Genomic DNA, 18,644 nt, shown 5'->3' on the forward strand with positions numbered 1-18,644 from the left:
CGTACCATGCCAAGCAGGACACATCGGCGGGAGGAGTGGCCCGGAACATCGCCGAAGGGATTTACAAAATTTATGGTAACGTTAATCTGATTTCGGCGGTTGGCAACGATCAAGTGAGTAGTGTGAGCGGAGGCAACCACTGGCTAAGCGACACATCCTTTCACACATCCGGCAACAGCGTGTCATCCAAAGACATCATGCTAAAATAATAAAACTAATTGCTCTTGCCACCCGGACTGTGCTGAAATGGCGTCGCAAGGGGTCACGGGTTTTGTTTTCCACCCTTTCCTTCGACTGTCGTCTTGAAATCGTTGCTTTTCCAACTTCACAGAATGGGACCTACATTCGTCAGCTGCTGCCAGAACATTGCGCATCATCGATTATCACGCTTGGCAACTGCCCAACGGCCAGCTTTTCGGTGCTGCTCGATCGGAAGGGAGACTGTCGACTAGTGGTGGGCGATATGGATGCGCACCAAGCGATTACAACGGACTGGGTAAGTACTTTTCAGGGTCACCCAGTCAGTCAAAACAACAATTTCAACAAATGCACTTCATTCCGACTGGAAATCACTGTTTGCAGAAAAATGCATAATTTTACATTCATCATCTTAGGTCAATTAATCTATGCAGAATGTTGACCTATATTGCAAAACATCATTAATCAATCAATCTCGATTGCTTCCTCTTCAGTTTAATGCATACTTCCAGCAAATCTATTTCGTAAATCAATCAAATTGATTTACACATAACTGCACAGTTGTGAGAGATACAACGAAAGAAACAATAATATAGAAAAAAAATCGATCACATGTGTGTGCATCGTGCAGATTCGTGCATCAAAACCCAAAGGCCTGATGACACTGAACTGTAACTCTCTCAGACGAATGCATAAAATATGTAGGTTTGCAATTAATACCTCGTTTCAACATTTACTGGATTTGTTCACGTTTTTTAGAAGCACGGGAAGCAGAAATGTTAAATGCATGACAATGAAAATAGCCTTATGTTTAGAACGCGAAAAAAACAATTTGACGTAGATTTATTCTACTGAACTTTTAAATGATAGTTAGAAATTAGATTATTATATGGAATATCCGGACCTAATTCTACTAAAAAATTTAATAATACATTATTATATATTAGTGTACAACACTTCTATCTTCTACCTCCGCTCATTTGGCTATTTTTTCCATTTTATACTTATCGGATTGGACGAATCAAGATCAAATCACACAGCCAATTGATCCAACAGTCACCAATTACTGTCATCGATGCTAATGTTAGCGAATCTGCAATGGAAACCATCTTCGAAGAATGTCTACGATTCAACAAACCTGGTGAGTATATTATTTTCTACCTGTGTAAATCATTTGAAAAAGATAGAAACAATACATTTGTATATATTTCATGTTGCACAAAGCAATTACAATAGAATCCTTTTAGCAAGTCCTCCTCCAAAAATCAATAGTGGAATACATTTCATGAGCAATCTTGTACTACTTTTAAATCGAATGCGTGATGGGTAATAGAGGTAGCAATGTGTGATTATGCTTCATTTTTTCTCATATCTTCACCGCAAAACAAGCAAAACCCCCAACTGATTTACATTTATTTATCAAAGTTTTATTTCGATTACAACAATCACTACTACCCTGCTCTACCGGTCCGGTCCTTTGATATGCTGTTTAGTTTTACATCGAGCATTTAGTGCACTCTACGTGCAAAGAAAAATCTCAAACTAAACATCACGTAGCAGAAATGTTCATACGCTGCCAACTGAGGATGGAATGAGGGCGAATTGTTTTTGTCTTGCTAATCTTAAAGAATTACAGAATTATACAACTAAATATGGACGTCAAAAAGTATATATATTTGAGAATGTTTGCTTTCGCTGGACCAAAGATGTGTTTGTTAAAATATAACAAATACAAGGGCATATTCGCTTAGAGTTGTGCCCATCTCGTGGGGTAAACACATCTTACTTACGAGTCTTTATGATTTGGGACGGAAAATGTTAATAAACGACTTAAGAGTAATCCAAAATTCCTAAACGCTATGAACAGATAGATCTGCGGACGGACGGATGTACCGAATAGCGACGCATAAAAGCATACAAATAGTTACGATTACAGCTATAAGAGGGTGCGCATTTTTTGCTTCCGCGTTGCATTGCTCCAGGCACTTGTTCAATGGCAGCGCCTTTCAGTTATGCCAGGAAAAAAGACAATCATTATAAGGCCACGCGTGTTCGATGATGCTTTGAAGTATTCCAATTATTCGGGCACTTGTTAAGGGAGGTGAGATTACTACGTTGAATACGATTGGTAAAATACATGTGTGCATACGGAAGTGTCACGTTCTGCTCTGCGTACGCTTCCACATTTAAAGACATACACTGTACGAACGTTGATATGACGGTTAAGGGTATAGTCCCTTTTGCTGTGCGGTTACCAGAGAGGTAGCATACATATTGGATATGAATGGAATGGGTAGCGTTCGAGCTTTCTTTTTTAGCTTTCTTCGGCTCACTTAGATATAGCCACCACTGTGCAGACTTCGGCTAGTGTGGTGCGATGGATGGTATCCCGGTTCGTGCATCTGCATCTGCATGACCAAATTCTTCGCCTCACGTCGCATTTCGTATGACTTGCGTGATTCCTTGTACAGTAGCAGTGCAGCGAGCCCGAGAATCATAAACGATACTACGGCCAGTTCGTACGACCACGACAGGACATTAAACTTGGGATACATCAACCAATCGCGCCGGTAAGCGTTTCCACCGAAAATGGCCACGGCTAAGAACATAAAGAATGCTGCAAATGGGAAAAAGAATTTGCTGATTACATCGAACCTTCGTCACACGGAATATATAGCCAGGTAGAAGTTCACTTACAGGAAGATGCTATTCCGGCAAATGAAATGCTGCTTAGTAACCATTCGTAGCGCAGTACAAACTTAAGCGGCCACCTGACAATCTCGCAGGCCATAATGATGAGCGAACCGAACGTAAACAGAAAGGAAATCGTTACGAATCCCTGCACCACCATCAACCATCCCGGCAGCAGGTATTCCCTGATGACGTAGTACTCCTAGACGAAAGTCGAACCGACAAGAGCATAAGCAGATTGTTAATTAACAGCGCGAGACGAGACAAGCGTCATTAGCTTGCTGTATCGTTCTCATTAGACGTACCTCGCTGAAGATGTGATGGCACCCGTTGAACTGTTTGGGAAACTGGTAGTACGGATAGGTGAAATCACGGAAACAGTACTCCCACAGGCCCATATTTTTGAAGCTGCTGAAAGATTCCGGATACGATACGATCCAGTACGGGGAGCAAAAGCTCATCAACAGAAATACGGCCGCGACGTATGACAACACCGCACCAATCACCAAAGCATCTGTAGGGGAGCAGAGAACATAGCTCAATATTAGGCGCTGTCCAATAATTCATAAACAACATTATGAAATGTTTGGTAACGTTTTATCAGGTGCACTTCATTTGTTTACACTAGCATCAAGGGTTGTGCACGGATGCAATAAGGGCGAGACCCTATAGCCCCCTTTGAATTCCTTTGCATAGGAAATGCCAACCAAATTAGCACACTTACTAGATGCTTTCGGGTATTCATTCTTTTCCACCGTCGACGACATCGCAGCAGAAGGCACTAGGATGATAGTGAAACGAAATTTGATGCAAAAAGCTGGCAAAATTAACTATAATAAAGACTGTACAACAAAACACCATGCAAACACCACGGAACCGCGACCAAGCAGTGTAAGCAGTCAACAGTGAGCAGCTCCTCCCTTTTTGCGTGAGAAGATTTGCTCACTATCGGTCTGACAACTGTCAGGGGATGAAATGTCACAACAGTAATTGCCATGGCTGCCAACTTGACGACTGTTGGGGGTGGTAAATTCAAATGTAACGTTGTTAAACAGGCGTGGTCCTCTAGAGCAGTGCTCTCCAACCTTTTTAGGATGGCAGACCACTTGGCTTTGAAAATACATTTGCCGTGGCCCACATCTATTGAGGGCAATCATTTTGTAAAATGATTTCTTTTTGCAAAATCTTTTTTCTTTTTGCAAAATCGATTTTTTTCGCGGACCACTACTGTTAAAGTCACGGACCACAGGTTGGAGACCACCACTAGAGAGTTTTCTTTTGTTTCAGTTTTGTTTTAGTTTCATGAAACTCCGGCTCGGCATAATGACATTTTTGTTAAATAATTTCATGTATTTTGCCGTATTTTTCAATGTTCTTTCAATTGACAGGAAAAAAAACTGCATTTGGTATTTCTTATAAATTTTATTATTCCGTCTTGAATTATTTTATTCGCAGTAAATTTGATTGTTACTTAAAAACCTTCTCTCTACCTTGAACACATTACATTTTTTGCTACTTTTCCCCACGCTACCGATCATATTTGATTGTAAAAACATTTACCAAGCTTTGTATATTGCTCATTCTTCTCATCATACCCAATATTCTCGTCGTTTTGGAGTGATTCGTTGTTATTCTACAAAATTTGCATTCGTTTATAGAGATTCCAAAGTTTCGCAATGGAATGTTAGAATCAGTGTTAAGCTCTTGAATTTCTTTTCCTGTACGTGTGAACGTAGGAATGTGGTGTGTTTGCTTTCAATCAAAATATTTGCTTGTTTATCTTATTTAAGGCAACTTTTACAAGCAACTTCTGTTGCTGCATTGCTTATGGTGATGCGGTTCTTTTTTATCTACGAATATGGAGTACAATAAAATCTTTCAAATGCAATTCCGCTACAAACCTAAAGCACACGCCTTTCGGTTGTAGATTAGTACGTTTATACATTACATAATCATATTCTGTTTTGTATTGGCAACATCTTTCGAGCTTGGAAATAGTCGAACCGCTAAAACGGAAGTGCAAGTAATACTAAAAATGGACGGATGCTGTTCCGTGGAAACGTAAAATTAAGACATACACTACAAAAATATAGCTTTTTAAAAACAGTAGAAGACACTTGAATAGCTTCAGCTTGGACGGTACGCTGATTGAGATTGCCTTGCACAACAGACTAATCTTTCCTATAAACTAGGTACGCCGCTTTTCCCTATAGCTGCTCCTTTTCGCTCACTGCGGACCTACTGAAACGCCATTCGCCCCTTCGTCACGACTCTGGCCGCACGTTCGGCACGATTCAGAGCTTCCCCGTTGTTAACTGTTGTACTTTGCGATGATGAAGTCGAACTCGATCGATGGGATTATGGGATTATGATTGGTACGCATAGTTTGTGCGTCATACAATGTGTTGTGCGCTGGTCGAACGTTTTGCTGCGGTCATAGCGAGATGGGGACACGCGGTTAGTGCGTGCTTGCGCGTGTGTGTGTGTGTGGAGTGTAAGGCGACTTATGCTTTCGATTCACTGTCCATCTGGAACTGGGTCTGTGATTCCTTCAGCTGTCGCCGCTTGCGTGCCTGCACGTGTGCCTCGGTGAAGAACAGTGAGGATGCGACGGCACACGCCACCACACCGATACACGCCAGGATGAATGACCAGCCGAACCAATTGTTCGCATGTTCCGGCATCCACTTGTCCTTATTGCCGAAGCAGGCGAACACGATCACCCCGATGCTGCCGCAGATCGATGCCGCCAGTGTAATGAAGCTGATTGCCTGATTAAGCAAAGTAAAGTCGAACAATATATTAGCATGGGAAGTAATCATTCAAGTCGTAATCATTTCTGTACCTTGATAAGCTTGACAAAGAACTTTTGGTCCGGTCCGGCACACAGGAAGTATAGGAGCACCAAAACCATCGCCAATATTACACCGATAGCGCAGAGCGTGTAGAAGAATTGGGTGGCCACCATGAACGCTGAAATAGAGTAAATCATACATCACTACTTTTGAGATTTTGTGTGTTTTTCGTGTTAGCATGAATTGGACAAGTAAATCTTTTGCTGTAAATCTTTCATGTCAAGGATGAAAAAACTTGTTTTAGCTGAAATTTTTTGATGAAAAACACGCACAGGGAATCCTTGAAGAAAACGCGTTAAATCAATTGAAAAAAAATAGTTTTTTTTAATAATACAAGCAATTGTTAATTCATTATTTGTAAAAATAATTGAAATGTGAAGCAAACAAAAAAACACCATTTATCAATTTAAATTGAATTATTAAACGTAGGACATCGCGTGTTTCAAACGAAAACCTAACGGTTGCATGCAGTTACCACCAACCTTCTTCTCACAAAAGGCAACCAACAAAAAAAAAACCATAACAGAACAATTTTTCTGTGGTTAACCATTTTCAGCGGAAGTTTCCACCTTTGAGCCGCACGACCAAACATTTCCATTCATAGCGCCACCTCCAATTCGTAACACGCGCATTAGTTTCGTGACCGGAGTTGTTCAATTTTACATTCTAACACCCTCGCCACATAGAAGAATAGATGCTCGGCTCGGTGGGTCGTAGCACGTGATTATCCCTCCTCGTCGCTGCAATGCGAATTGTTAAATCGCTCCAACATGACTCACTGGATGCACGGTTCTGCCGAGCATCGGCTGCCCGCCAATGTCAACAATTGATCGGTCTATCCACGCGGAACCGCTACTATTAATTAGTTCAATTAAAGCATCTCCGCTTTCCGCAAACGTCTATCGGGCCGGGTGTTCCTTTTCCTGCTCGTGGTTAAATGGTGACCTTACTTGCTGTCAGTACACAACTATACTTACGTGGAATAAGAAAGCCGCGTATCTCGTCGTATCCTGTCGTAAACGGATCGTACACCCAACGGCAGCCGACGAAAAAGCGACGCTGGTAGTCATCGTTAACGTCTGGCAGCGACCGGAAGCAGTGCGTCCACAGGCCCAACCGGTCCAGCTTGGCGCCGGTAATGCGATAGTCACTTACCAGCCAGCTCGGCGTGGCAAACGCAACCAGCACCGTCACCAGCGCGATCACGAACACGCCAACGCCACAGTTGCCCGACAGCGAGCGACGCTTCATCGTAGCTAAATCACTAAATTGTTACGAAAAAGAAGTGCAAAAAACGACGATTAATTTGTCGATCGTAGATAATTCGTACAAGGAAAAAATAAGCCAATAAAAATGAATGAAAAGCAGAGTTTTAGGCGACGGATGGGTTTTGCAGAAGCAAAGTGGAACATTTTTTAAACTTTTTGACCTAGGCTAGGTGCACAGGTGTAGGTGCACCCTTGCGCATTTCTCAGTCAACCGTGTCGGCAAAAACAAGTACATAACGCAGAAGAGGAAGTGCATTCTTAATCTAGCCCCCGCTATAAGACGCCCCTATTTCTATTAGTATGCATTTAAAGTGCTTCAGACATGAATTCTTTCTCTTTGCTTTGCCAACCGAGTGTTTCGTGCAAAAATGTTATCCTTCTGTCATTATTGGGAACGGTCGTACCCCTAACTTGAACGAAACTTCCCGACCATTACCGTACAGCAGCAGGAGCAACAATCCAACCTGTTGCCTTGCCGATCGACGACACGCTAAAGAACTACTTGCTGTGCCCCTGAATTCTCACGAACGTTCCGCCAGCAATAGACGGAGGGTTGAGCATATTAGGTGAAAGTTTTGCACCAATTGCATTACACTAGGGTGAAGGTAAAGGGTTGATAAGAGAGCAGTGCCAAGCAGTGCTAACAAATGGTATGCAGTTTAATGGTAATCATACGAATCCATCTGGGAGACGAAACCGATGTGCGGACAGGGTGGTAGAACAGTAGTGCCCGCTACAACATTACAGGTTGTTTCATGTTTGGTATGTGAAACATTAAAACTATTTGCATTTATAAGTATATACATTTTAAAGTCGGTAAAATTGTTTGATTAAAAATGTGACACACTCATGGTCACTAAAAGCTCCAGCTCCAGCCGAAAAGATTATATTAGTGGCTTGTTAACTAGTTGATCATGATCACCATCGTGTTGGTGTGTGAAGAATTTGCTTTGCGCTTTGTTTCAAATGAACAAACAACTTCAGTTTCCTCTCCAAAGACAAGGGCTGAAAACTTCACCTTCTAGAAAAATGTCCCTTTTCTCCGCTACCTCAACGCGTATTATGATTATTAACAGCAAAAAAATGATCGTTCGTCACGAACATCGATGCGGTGTTGTAACGTAACTTCCGCTCCTTTTGAGTTAGAACGTTGTGGCAAAAGCAACCTGCAAGGGAAACGCGAAACGAACGCTACAATAGTCGCTAAGCACTGTTTCGCCAGTGTTTGTCGCACGATAAATAAGCACAATTATCTACCCAGGTAATACCTTTGGAAAGGGAAATTAGCTTCATAACAGGCGTCATTACGCTGTGGCATTATTTTGAAGTGGCACAAATCGTAGATGAAAACTTTAGGTGCAAACATGCGCAGGGAAGCTAAGAAAGGGGGAAGCTAAGGTTTATAAAAGCAAGCCGGGAAGCATATTACGGGCGGGAGAAGATGAAAAGCTTTGTATGAGGGGCATGCATTTTGACCTCTGCTACTGTTTGTAGAAAAGTAAAGAAATGCAACATGGAAATGCACAATTGTCTTTGCCAGGGGGGCACCTGACACTACTCACAGCTGGCGGGTTTGAGACGGCAAATAGAGGTCCGTTTGTCTATAGGTCTTTTTACACCTTCACCGGGTGTTCCTATTCGGGCGAGCGCACACACTATTAGTTAGCGCTCCGCTGGCAACTACTACCGCTATCCTTGGGACGACTGAATGCGTTTCTTCGGTGAAACAGTCAAACAAGCTCAGCCCCTTATTTGTTTACATGCGGGCGGCACCTGGTGTAGACGAGAAGAGGAAGTAAGAATAATGCACCGGGCGATACACACGCGGAGACATCGGAGGAGATCAAACGTATGGATAAGCCAAGGATGTCCTTGTGAGCAAACGGCAAAACGAAGAAAATGGCAAAACCCAAAAAACCCTTCTCCATTGTCTTCTAATCACACCTGGCAATTAGCGTGACAATAGAACAGACAGACACACATACGCTGTTTAACGGTCGATGCATATCGGTGCGCGAACGTGTGACCCACTCCGAGGGCCGAGGAGACAAATTGTCCCGCGGCTTATTACAACGATAGCATTGTTTCTCCCCAGTCTCTGTTTGGCTGCGCAAGCAACGGTGCTGACGGTGTGACAAAATATTGTACCTCACATACCTAACCACAAATTGTTGACCGCCTGCGCTCCTGGGTCGGCTCGCGTCGCAACACCATTGTTCCTCGGGCTTACTTCAACCGTCCGTGACACGGGCGAAAACCGCATGAGTCACGCACGCAAAGCTCTATCCCGAATGTATTATGTTGAGTGTGATCGAAAACACCTTTTTAAAGCGTAAAATAATACACCTTACTAACCGTGCTTTCCCGTTCTCTGTTTCCTCTACGTTACAGTGTTCTTCGAACCCACGGACATGCGGATTGCGGCAAGACCATTCGCCGCCCGGAATGCCAAACTGGCGGCCCTCGCCAAACGTGCCGTCAAGTTCATCTCGCCCAACATTCACGAGCTGGCCGAAATTGCGAAGGCCCTACACTATCCCGGTCCAGCTCCGCGCAAGCTAATGGATGAGTACGCGACGCTCGGCGAGCTGCTGGCAGACGTTAAACCGCTCGGCCTGTTTGTGAATAAAACCATCGATCATGTGCTGGTAACACTGGGCCATCATGGCGTTGCCGTGTTTCGTCGCACCGCGGCCACGGTGCCATTTTTCAACCCGTCCCACCAATACGCCCCAGTGCCGGAAGGTGGTGGCGGTTCTGGGCGTTTCTATCCGGCTCCGAAGCTAGCCCAAATCGTGAACGTTTCCGGTGCGGGCGATAGCTTCACGAGCGGATTCATTGTGGCCGCCCTTGCCAGTCGCACGGAGCCGGTGTGCGTGAATGTGGCCCTGGAGGCGGCCGGGTGCGCTTTGCAGGCGCGCAGTGCCGTCGCGGACCAATACTTTGACCGCACGCATCCTTGCTGGGCAAATGAGGCGGGAGCTCCCTATCGTTCGCTTGACTAATACTTTGGTGGGTGGGAGATGTGGCTTGGCTTTTTTTTGTACCGTGCGTTACGAGCCATGCCGACAAAAGTAGGTCAAAATTTTAACGACATGAAAACGACCACCAGTAAGAGAGTGGGATAGTATGAAGACTATGGACATATTACACTAAAGGTAGGTGTAGGAAATTACCACAACGTAGCGACTGTATTTTTCGGCCGCTGTGAGCTACGGCAAGGCCAAATACAGTACTGCACTATTCTGCAAACATCTACAAGCTTCCGATATAAGAACGATTCTATTAAGTTCTATCGTTTCTTAATTTAGATGAAATGGAGAGAAAAAAAACCCCGTACAAAGCATTTTAAAATCACAAAGCAAGTGGCATTTTCACACGTCGTTGCATTCTTATGCGCTGGGAACTGATCGCGGGAATGATCAACTGATCATTGGCGGAATGAAAATGCACACCAATGCCGCCCCTATGGCAATAAAAAAACCTGTAACACACACTACCTTCCCGCGACATTCAGACAATGTTTATCTTAATATGTTAGATTTTAAATAGCAAGTGGGGAAGAAAAGCTTTTATCAATTCCTGTCGTATGCATTGCACCGCCGCCTTTAACCTGTTCAGCAAACAGTAACAACACTTCGCTGTCTACCTCCGATTGCCGGACGGGCGCGTATTTTATAAGTAGATTCTAAAGGAAGTATGCTAATTTACTCTTAAATAAAATGTTTCGTAGCTTGTTAAATGCTTTCGAGCTGCAACTGTGCGAGTAAAGTGCTAAAAAAGGCCAAGAATGTTGCATCCAATTAGCTTAGCAGCAGCTTAAGCTCTCTTTACAACGATTGTGTTGTACTTTTAACAACGAAACATCTTTCTCGTGGCCAAACACATACAGGTGGGCATACTGTGGTCCCGCAATTGGGGAGGCAAAACAAAAAAGCTTTCATGTTAAACATCACGGGAAGTGGTCCATAGTAGTGATGGGGAAAGTTGGCGACTCCGATGCGATTCGGGATCGACTAATTTCGGGATCGACTCCGGAAGGTAGTTCCGTCCAGCATTATCCAGAGTCGTTCGGAATCGTTCGGAGTCGTCCAGAGTCGCCCGGAGCCGGCCGGAGTCGTAGAGAGCCGGAGTCCTCCGGAATCAGTTGGAGTCGAAGTCGTCCGGAGATTGAAACAAAGGCCTATTACGAAGTGCACGCGCAAAATAAAAGACAAAAAACACAACGAAATGAAATGCCTGATCACAAGCACATTGCATAGGACGGCTTCTGTTTACTGCGGTCGACTCTGGACGACTCCGAATGACTCCGACGCCGGTCGACTCCGGTCGACTCCAGCGGACTCCGGACGAGTCCGACTCCCGTGTCGGATCGGAGTCGTGAGTGCGCTCCATAGAGCACATCACCAGTCCACAGCTTAACCACCGGAAGCAACTGTTTGCTGTGGCGCTCTCGGTGAGCTGTGTGGCACACTTGTAGGCTGTGTGACGGCTTAACAATGTTTCGTTCCGCGTGCTGCAGATCGAATTTGGCATATTAGTCACTCACAAACACTGGAGTAAGATGTAAAGTCCCACTTTTTTCCGTTATACCCTGGAAGCGCTGGTGCGCCGGCATCCCGAGGAGTGGTGTTGTATTTGCATGCCACCGGGATAGGAATGGCCAAACAACAACTTCTGTTTTTCCGCTACACCACCATTCCTGGAGTGTGCAAACAACGCGGTTCGAACGGTCGAGCCCCCATCGCAGTTTTGGGGCCGTGGGGTTTTTCCCACTTTTAAAACCTGCCTGTGTGCCGATGAGCGTTTATGGTTGTTGAACGGTTTCGGCTCGTTTCGAGGATCATCGCTCGAACGACCCAAGTATTTGCTTGTGGCAAATATAAACCGCCCCATTTAGGCTGGAGCACGGGGCTCGGGAAAGCATGCTTGCAGGTGGCAATCGCACAGCACTTCAGCATGTTCATCATCATCAACGGACGGCCAACCACCGAACGCGGTTGTGTTGTTGTTTGCTGCGATTGCCAACTGTTGCGCTTCGGGCAGGACCATCGGGCTCGCTGGCGGCGCTTCGCCCTAATGACGATTGGGCCAATAATTTTTCACACAAAGATCAATCGAAGCAACCGCGTATTAAAAGTACATTTGAAAGGTAATCCCGCCAGTAGTGGCGCGGTTGGATTTGTCCGTACGTGGAAGGGTGTTATGAAGTACCGGCATTCTCTTGTCAAAGTGTTTTTTTCTTCGCACCGTCTTTGCTGTCTTCGTCGGTACGGTTGGGAACGGAACTTTTTGAAATAGCGCGAGCCCCTCCCTATACGGCGGTGATGATGATCACATTACGCGATGGTGTTTGGCGTGTGTCTCTGTTAAATGCCACCGTCGACTATCGCCTTGAATGGACGTAGTGTTTGATATCGTAAAACTGTTTGTTCATTACGATCGTTGTTATTCACGGAGCAGAGACAATTTGTGATCGCACACTCGATGACACAGAACGGGGTAGAGTTCTTCCTAATTAACTCGCAATGAGTCACACACGGGCGACGGAGGAAGCCAACTAAAAGGCACTTCAGCATGTATAAGCACACAAACACACGCACACAAACTGCTCTGGGTAGGCAAATTCCTTGAGAAATGTACTGCTTTTAGCACGCACGACAGATCTCCACCCAAGGGACAAGAGGTTCCCCAGCGTGATGCGTCGTAACACAACCCAATGCTACTACAGTAGATCCCAACCACACTCACACAACCCACAGCAAACTAACGCTGCTGATGTAGCCCGATGCACCGCGAACCGCAAAAGCACAGAGGACAGCGCCTACTCTTCGTCGTCACCTAGCCACACACAGAGCAACACCGTTCGCTTCCGATTGTGATTCCCACTGCAGTAATGTGCGCGTCCGCACCAATATCGTGTCACCGTCACCGTGCACCGTACACTGTCGTTGGGGTGTTGGTTCCGAGCGACGGCAGCATCTAATGGCACCGATGGTTGGAGGCACGGAGGAACAATCAGAAACACGCACGACGCTGGCTCACACACGGGCACCACACCTAGGAACAGCACCAAACTCCCCCACGCACACACTCCACCCCACCCAAACCGAGGTTCCGGAACACAGAGGCTCGCAATGTGCGTTTCTTATCAAACACCTTTCGGAACACTTACACTGTTGTTGTGGTGGTCTTGGCACGCCCAGATAGAAGCTCCGAATTTTGTTGCATTACTTCGCCACACTGCGCGTGAGAATGAGAAGAAGTTGCCGTCTTGGCCGTCGTCGTCGTCGTCGTTGTCCAAGACGTGAGACGAGTACGCGCGTCGTTGTGAGATGAAACTGACTGGCTGGCTAACTGCTTGACGAGTAAAACCTGTCCGCGCCCGTACCCCGCACGTAATGACCGTACGTGTGTGCGTGCGTCTGTAAAGCGAACAGTGTGAAGGGGGTTGAAAAGCGGCCAACAGAAACACCCGAACGCGCCCTGTAGGACCAGTGAGGGTGGGAAGGCAAGGGATGAGGGTTGTTAAGTTATGTTGGAACGTTGCCACACACAACCATGGCCGTTCGCTTTGTTCCACCTTCTTCGTGGTGAGTTTGGTCGCAACGAAGTGGTGGTGGTGCTACACGGCTTGACAAGTGGGAAAGAAAACACACTACCACTACCACCGCAGGTTCTGTTTTGAATGAACATTCGTTATGAGGCTACGGAGAGAAAGGAATACGGAAGGTTTTTCTTCTAACTTCACTCAAACACAGACAATTTCATCTCTAGAACGCTAAATTCAGATTTTATTACAATTAAGAATATAAACTTTAATCGTTCATTTGCTAATCTATGGCTTTGTAAAGCTACGGATTTAACTAAAGATTGAGAAACGCTGTCATAGCCAGAGAAATACACCACGCCACGTTAGGCAGTGGTCTATGTGGTTCATATGACTCAGTGTTGATGGAAAATCATAAAAAAGGAAGTTGTACAGCTTAACATGTTTATTATTATACTTTTTTTTATTAAAACGTTGCATGGTTACAATTTAAAAGAAGCTTCTAATTATGATGTTAGCCTTTGAACGGTGAAAAAATCCCACCCAGACGTCAATTACCAAACGTTTTCCACTCTAGCGCGACACACTAATGAACATTTAATGAGCCAAGCACGATTTGGGCTGCAAACGTGCATTTTATTCCTACTGTTGGACGGATTCTTTTTCTTCACGAGATTACTGATCTAACCTACAATTCAGCAGGATTTACGCGCCCTTCCATATGCCATTAAAACGGTTCGTTTTCCTCCAGAATGGCGAAAAAACGGCTGTCAATTGTTGTGGGTGTAAAAAAAACATTCTTAAATCTACTCTAGAAAGGCATTGTTATACGTTCACGGGGAGAAGAGCATCTTTTTGAACAGAGGACTCTCTCCGACCGTCCGTAGAACGTGGAATGTTTGGCCTGGTTGCGAACGCCCTAAATATCGGTATGTCCACCGCGATACTTCCGCTCGTCCATCGTGTACGCAGCGGCCATCTCCGTGTTGGCAATGTTGTTCAGCCTCCGGTACGTGGCCCGGCGTGCTTCGACAATGAACAGAACGCCTGCCGGGAACAGGGCGAACGTGCCGACGACGCCCAGCGCGAACGACCAGCCCATATCGTTGTGCTCCCAGTTCGGCATCCAGTCGCGGCTATCGCCGTAGCAGCCGAACGTGGCCACCGCTATCAGACCGCACAGGGCAGCGAGCAGCAGCACCGTCCCGTTCGTCAGCAGCAGCATAATGTAGCGATCGTTGTCCCGGGAGCAGCTCAAAAACATCAGCGTCATGATCACGCCCATCAGGAGCAGCGTGAAGCAGAGCGTGAAAAAGAACTGCACGGCGATGAAGAACCCAGGCAGTATGTAGTCGTGGATGATGTAGTACTCCTCCTCGAATATCCACATGCAGCCATTGAACGGATAGTCGTACCATCGGTGAATGTCCTGGAAGTTGCGCAAGCACAGCTCCCAAAGTCCTGCAAATTGGGGCAAAAGGGGAGAAAGAAGGAAACACTCACTCATTTTGTTCGTATGCATCACAACTGCCTTTCCCAAACAACACTACGACAGCTGCTGTGCCAATGTTTGTTTACACAGTCCCCCATTTGGCTTCGGTGCCAACCACGTTCCTCGCCCCCCGCCCCCACACACCCAGCAGCGTCCTTCGAATTCAATCATCAATGAACAAGCGTTGCGATTGATGACACACCCCAACTGCACGTCTTGGGTTACGTTCCGGCCGCGGACGCACGGCGCTAGGCTCCCGTACGTACCTAAATTGGTAAACTTTGGATGCTCCAGTTCGCCATCGGTTTGTAGCCAGTAGGGAGAGCAGAAAGCGATCAGAATAAACAAAAAGGCAAACGCCGTAAATCCGACCGCAAACTTTCCCGTTCTTGTGCTTGCGCCCATTTTGACGTTTGTGTGAAGACTGAATCAAGCTGCAGGATTGAAAGTGATGGAATGCAGCGGCGTACTCGAACGACCACCCGATGACCGATGTACGTTGGATTCAAAATGTGTCTTACAATCAATCACGAAAAGTGTGATGTTTTTGAAACATCTTAATAACTTTTTCAATCGATCTGCCGTACAGGGGTTTATTTTTAGTTCGTTTCATTTTAATTCGCTCCTCATTTCTCTGCTCGAAATGTCCACACCACCTCTATACCTACCTTGGATGATAACTGCTCGAACGAATGGCATCCAAAAAACAACATGCAAAATAACCAACAACAACACAACGACGACGACGACGGCCAATAATTGACGCGCCTTTCATGTAAACAAACGGAAAGGCTCGACGCGTAGCGCTTGTTTTGGTGCATTTTTGTTCGGACCCGCTTGAAATGGCCCGCCGGAATGTGTGGACGCCGGAGGAAACCCGGGAACTGCTGGCAATCATCAAGGAGCTGGATTTGATGAAGCTGTTCGGCGAGGAGCGCAACACCAAGCTGTACCAAATCACGGAGAACGAGATGAAACAGCGCGGGTACTTCGACAAGGACGCTTTTCAGATCGAACACAAGTGGAAAAATCTAAAGCGTTCGTACTACAAAACAAAGCGCGAAAACTACCTGGCAGAGTCGTGCGAATATTTCGAGGAACTGGACGAGCTGATGGCCATGAAGCCACCGGCACCGTCGAGTTCCAAAGGCAAAGGTATGATGATATTGTGCAGCAAGAAGGAGAGTGTGCCTGCAGTCCTAACGAGATCTCCTCTACCTCCATTTTCCGCTTCCAGAATCTGCCAGCCAACCGAAGCGACCGAGAGCGGTGCTGGAAAACTTTGACGTGCTGCTAACCAAGCTGGCCAAGGTGGATCGGGAAAATAACGAAGAGTTTTTCAAAAAACAGAAAGACCTAGTAGACTACGAATTTGACCTGTTCACGCATGACGAGCGCCAGTACACGACGAAGGTGTCGCAAATGCTGAACCGCAACATGAACGATTTCTGCGTGAAAGCGCAGCAGATTTTGTTGCAGGAAGGGGTGGTGATACGGATCATCGATGAAACGCCCACCATGGAGGATAGTACGGAGGAGCTCGAGCTGCAATCCAGCGAGCAGCTGGCGCACCCGGTTGTGAAGAAGGAAATTGTGAAGGAGTTTTACCAAACGTGGCGAGAGGAGGAACCATTCTAAAGTAGCGGGTGGCGCTGACGTCTACCGTTTCTCCGGCACACACATGCTAAATGATAAATATTGAAAACGAAAATTCAATTATGCTAAGTAAATTGTAATCATATTTAGTTTATTCGTCTCAATAATCATAGCTTAACAAATTGCATAATATGTTTTTGGATTGTTCCTTTAGTTTCATTCAGTTATTTCCCTCACTGATAAAATACACCTGGTTGTATTCGATCGTCCGGAACAGCACATACTTCGAGTGTAGATGCTCCTTCAGCACGTCCCTAATGGATTCACCCTCGACCGTGGTCGTGTAGTTCAAACTGGCCGCACCGTCCGGCTGCGGATACTTTTGGTTCGATTCTTGCAGCGCCTCCGACCACGCCTCCAGGAACGGGGTGTTGTTCTTCTCGAGAAAATTGTGCAGAATGCAGCACGTCAGCAGGATCTGCGGCACGAAGTTAATATCTATATCGATCTTCCGCTGCAGTATTCGGAATCGCGCGCGCAACCGATCAAACGCTTCGTCAACGGCGACGCGTGCCTTGTTCAGATGCTCGTTAAAGGTTTCCTCCTCCGTTGTCGTCGGGGTCATGTAGCCGTGCTGTAGCCAGGGCAGCAACGGGTAAACCGTATCCGACACGATAAAGGATTTTACCGTGTTTCCGTTGATGTTCTGGGACGGCTGTCGGGAGAAGAGACACAAGCCACGTTAGTCTGGTGGAAGGTGCGTTCGGTGCGCTCTCGAGCAGCTCTTACCATGTCTGCGCCGTCGAAATGTTGGTACAATCCAGAATCACCCAGCACCACACTGTCCTCGGTTGCACCGACGTGTCCGCACGTGATGTGTCTGAAACTAGCGATAGGGGAAGAGCAAAGCAATGACATATTCAGTTTGTACATCACACCGTCCCGCACAAGACTTACCAATGATTGTTGTCGACCACAGCCTGCAGAATCAAGGAGGGCCATTTTCTCCCGTTGATGTAATTTTTCGAATCAGCCAACGACGGTGTGATGGGAACGTGCAAACGACCCATCGCCCCGATCACCAGCGGAATGTCGCTCTTGTCCTCGAAGCTCTTGCTTATCTCCGCCATTTCCTCCTGGTCAGGCAGATAGATCTCCGAATCCATGTAGTTTTTCACCATCGATTTGCAAAACTGATGCACACAGTTCTTCACCGTGGCCTTGTGCACGCCAAACATGTTGCCGATCGTGGTGTAGTCGGCCCCGGTCGTTAGCTTGTACAGCCCGATGCCGACCTTCTTCTCCGCGCTGCAGGACTGGGCCGCCAGTAGCGGATGAGGGGCGAGATCCTGCCGCAGCATCGCCACCAGCGTGTCGTACATGGCCCGACCCATCCGGAAGTAGCGCAGCAGATCATCCTCGTTGTCCTCCTGCTCGAACAGCTCCCGGAACCACTTGTCGTTGCGGCTCAGCTTCCAGATCTTGCGCGTCGGAATGCTCTCCAGCAGCTCAGCCTCCAGTTTGGAGCTCCATTCCTTGCGATGGTTTTCCCCGTTTCGCTTCAGCTGGTAGCGCAGTCGCTGGAGGAAAATTTTCGACCGTTTTTTCCGGTTCGCATCGTACTGCTTGAACAGTTCCGCCTGCTTGGTCGCGAACGTTAGGAAGAGGTTCTCCACCACTTGGCGTTTATGAGCATTGTCCATAGTTTTCCAAGCCGAAATTACCACGTATAAACGAGAGCCAATTTTGCTTCGCGCTGTTCCGCGAAAGGGACGCGCACTTCAAGCAGGGCTCTTAACTTCTGGCGATGCGGCCCGTACAACATGGCACGGGTTTTTGACGTTCAAAAATAGCTGCATCTCGCTCATTCTCTCTAGGATAACTGTACCCGGTTTCGGCAGTGTAACTAAAAACATTAAATTCTGCACAAATCCTATAAAAATATCTTAAGGTGGTTCCCGAGACACGCGATATCATTCAAGGGCCTATTAAAT

General features: G+C 46.4%; 6 protein-coding genes across 8 annotated transcripts; 2 read left to right on the forward strand and 4 right to left on the reverse strand.

Moving 5' to 3' along the window:
* Window positions 1–1,603: 1,603 nt before the first annotated feature.
* Window positions 1,604–3,763, reverse strand: LOC121601378. The gene is made up of 4 exons (XM_041930188.1): window positions 3,614–3,763; window positions 3,195–3,403; window positions 2,896–3,091; window positions 1,604–2,815 (listed from the first exon to the last, which is right to left on the reverse strand). Exons 1-4 carry the CDS (start codon window positions 3,654–3,656, stop codon window positions 2,532–2,534), a joined length of 732 nt encoding a protein of 243 aa, XP_041786122.1. The 5' UTR covers window positions 3,657–3,763; the 3' UTR covers window positions 1,604–2,531.
* A 638-nt stretch (window positions 3,764–4,401) lies between these two features.
* Window positions 4,402–13,550, reverse strand: LOC121601377. Of its 3 annotated transcripts, XM_041930186.1 has the most exons (5): window positions 13,188–13,550; window positions 8,575–8,785; window positions 6,722–7,008; window positions 5,735–5,862; window positions 4,402–5,660 (listed from the first exon to the last, which is right to left on the reverse strand). In XM_041930186.1, exons 3-5 carry the CDS (start codon window positions 6,993–6,995, stop codon window positions 5,394–5,396), a joined length of 669 nt encoding a protein of 222 aa, XP_041786120.1. In that variant the 5' UTR covers window positions 6,996–7,008; window positions 8,575–8,785; window positions 13,188–13,550; the 3' UTR covers window positions 4,402–5,393. The 3 variants fall into 3 exon arrangements, with proteins under 3 accessions (XP_041786120.1, XP_041786118.1, XP_041786119.1); XM_041930184.1 differs by lacking the exon at window positions 8,575–8,785; XM_041930185.1 differs by lacking the exons at window positions 8,575–8,785; window positions 13,188–13,550 and adding an exon at window positions 12,957–13,159.
* LOC121601381 lies at window positions 9,068–10,770 on the forward strand. Its single transcript, XM_041930191.1, has 2 exons — window positions 9,068–9,312; window positions 9,404–10,770. Exon 2 carries the CDS (start codon window positions 9,424–9,426, stop codon window positions 10,015–10,017), a length of 594 nt encoding a protein of 197 aa, XP_041786125.1. The 5' UTR covers window positions 9,068–9,312; window positions 9,404–9,423; the 3' UTR covers window positions 10,018–10,770.
* Window positions 13,551–13,992: 442 nt separating the features above from the next.
* Window positions 13,993–15,496, reverse strand: LOC121601380. The gene is made up of 2 exons (XM_041930190.1): window positions 15,321–15,496; window positions 13,993–15,023 (listed from the first exon to the last, which is right to left on the reverse strand). The coding sequence occupies exons 1-2, from the start codon at window positions 15,457–15,459 to the stop codon at window positions 14,482–14,484; spliced, it is 681 nt and encodes a 226-aa protein (XP_041786124.1). The 5' UTR covers window positions 15,460–15,496; the 3' UTR covers window positions 13,993–14,481.
* Window positions 15,497–15,767: 271 nt separating this feature from the next.
* LOC121601379 (zinc finger protein with KRAB and SCAN domains 2-like) lies at window positions 15,768–16,837 on the forward strand. The gene is made up of 2 exons (XM_041930189.1): window positions 15,768–16,209; window positions 16,292–16,837. The coding sequence occupies exons 1-2, from the start codon at window positions 15,897–15,899 to the stop codon at window positions 16,690–16,692; spliced, it is 714 nt and encodes a 237-aa protein (XP_041786123.1). The 5' UTR covers window positions 15,768–15,896; the 3' UTR covers window positions 16,693–16,837.
* Window positions 16,783–18,470, reverse strand: LOC121601376 (protein ALP1-like). The gene is made up of 3 exons (XM_041930183.1): window positions 17,608–18,470; window positions 17,440–17,536; window positions 16,783–17,365 (listed from the first exon to the last, which is right to left on the reverse strand). Exons 1-3 carry the CDS (start codon window positions 18,351–18,353, stop codon window positions 16,871–16,873), a joined length of 1,338 nt encoding a protein of 445 aa, XP_041786117.1. The 5' UTR covers window positions 18,354–18,470; the 3' UTR covers window positions 16,783–16,870.
* Between the last annotated feature and the right edge of the window lie 174 nt (window positions 18,471–18,644).

This window comes from Anopheles merus, unplaced genomic scaffold (assembly GCF_017562075.2).
Source record: "Anopheles merus strain MAF unplaced genomic scaffold, AmerM5.1 LNR4000082, whole genome shotgun sequence".
Lineage (NCBI taxonomy): Eukaryota > Metazoa > Arthropoda > Insecta > Diptera > Culicidae > Anopheles > Anopheles merus.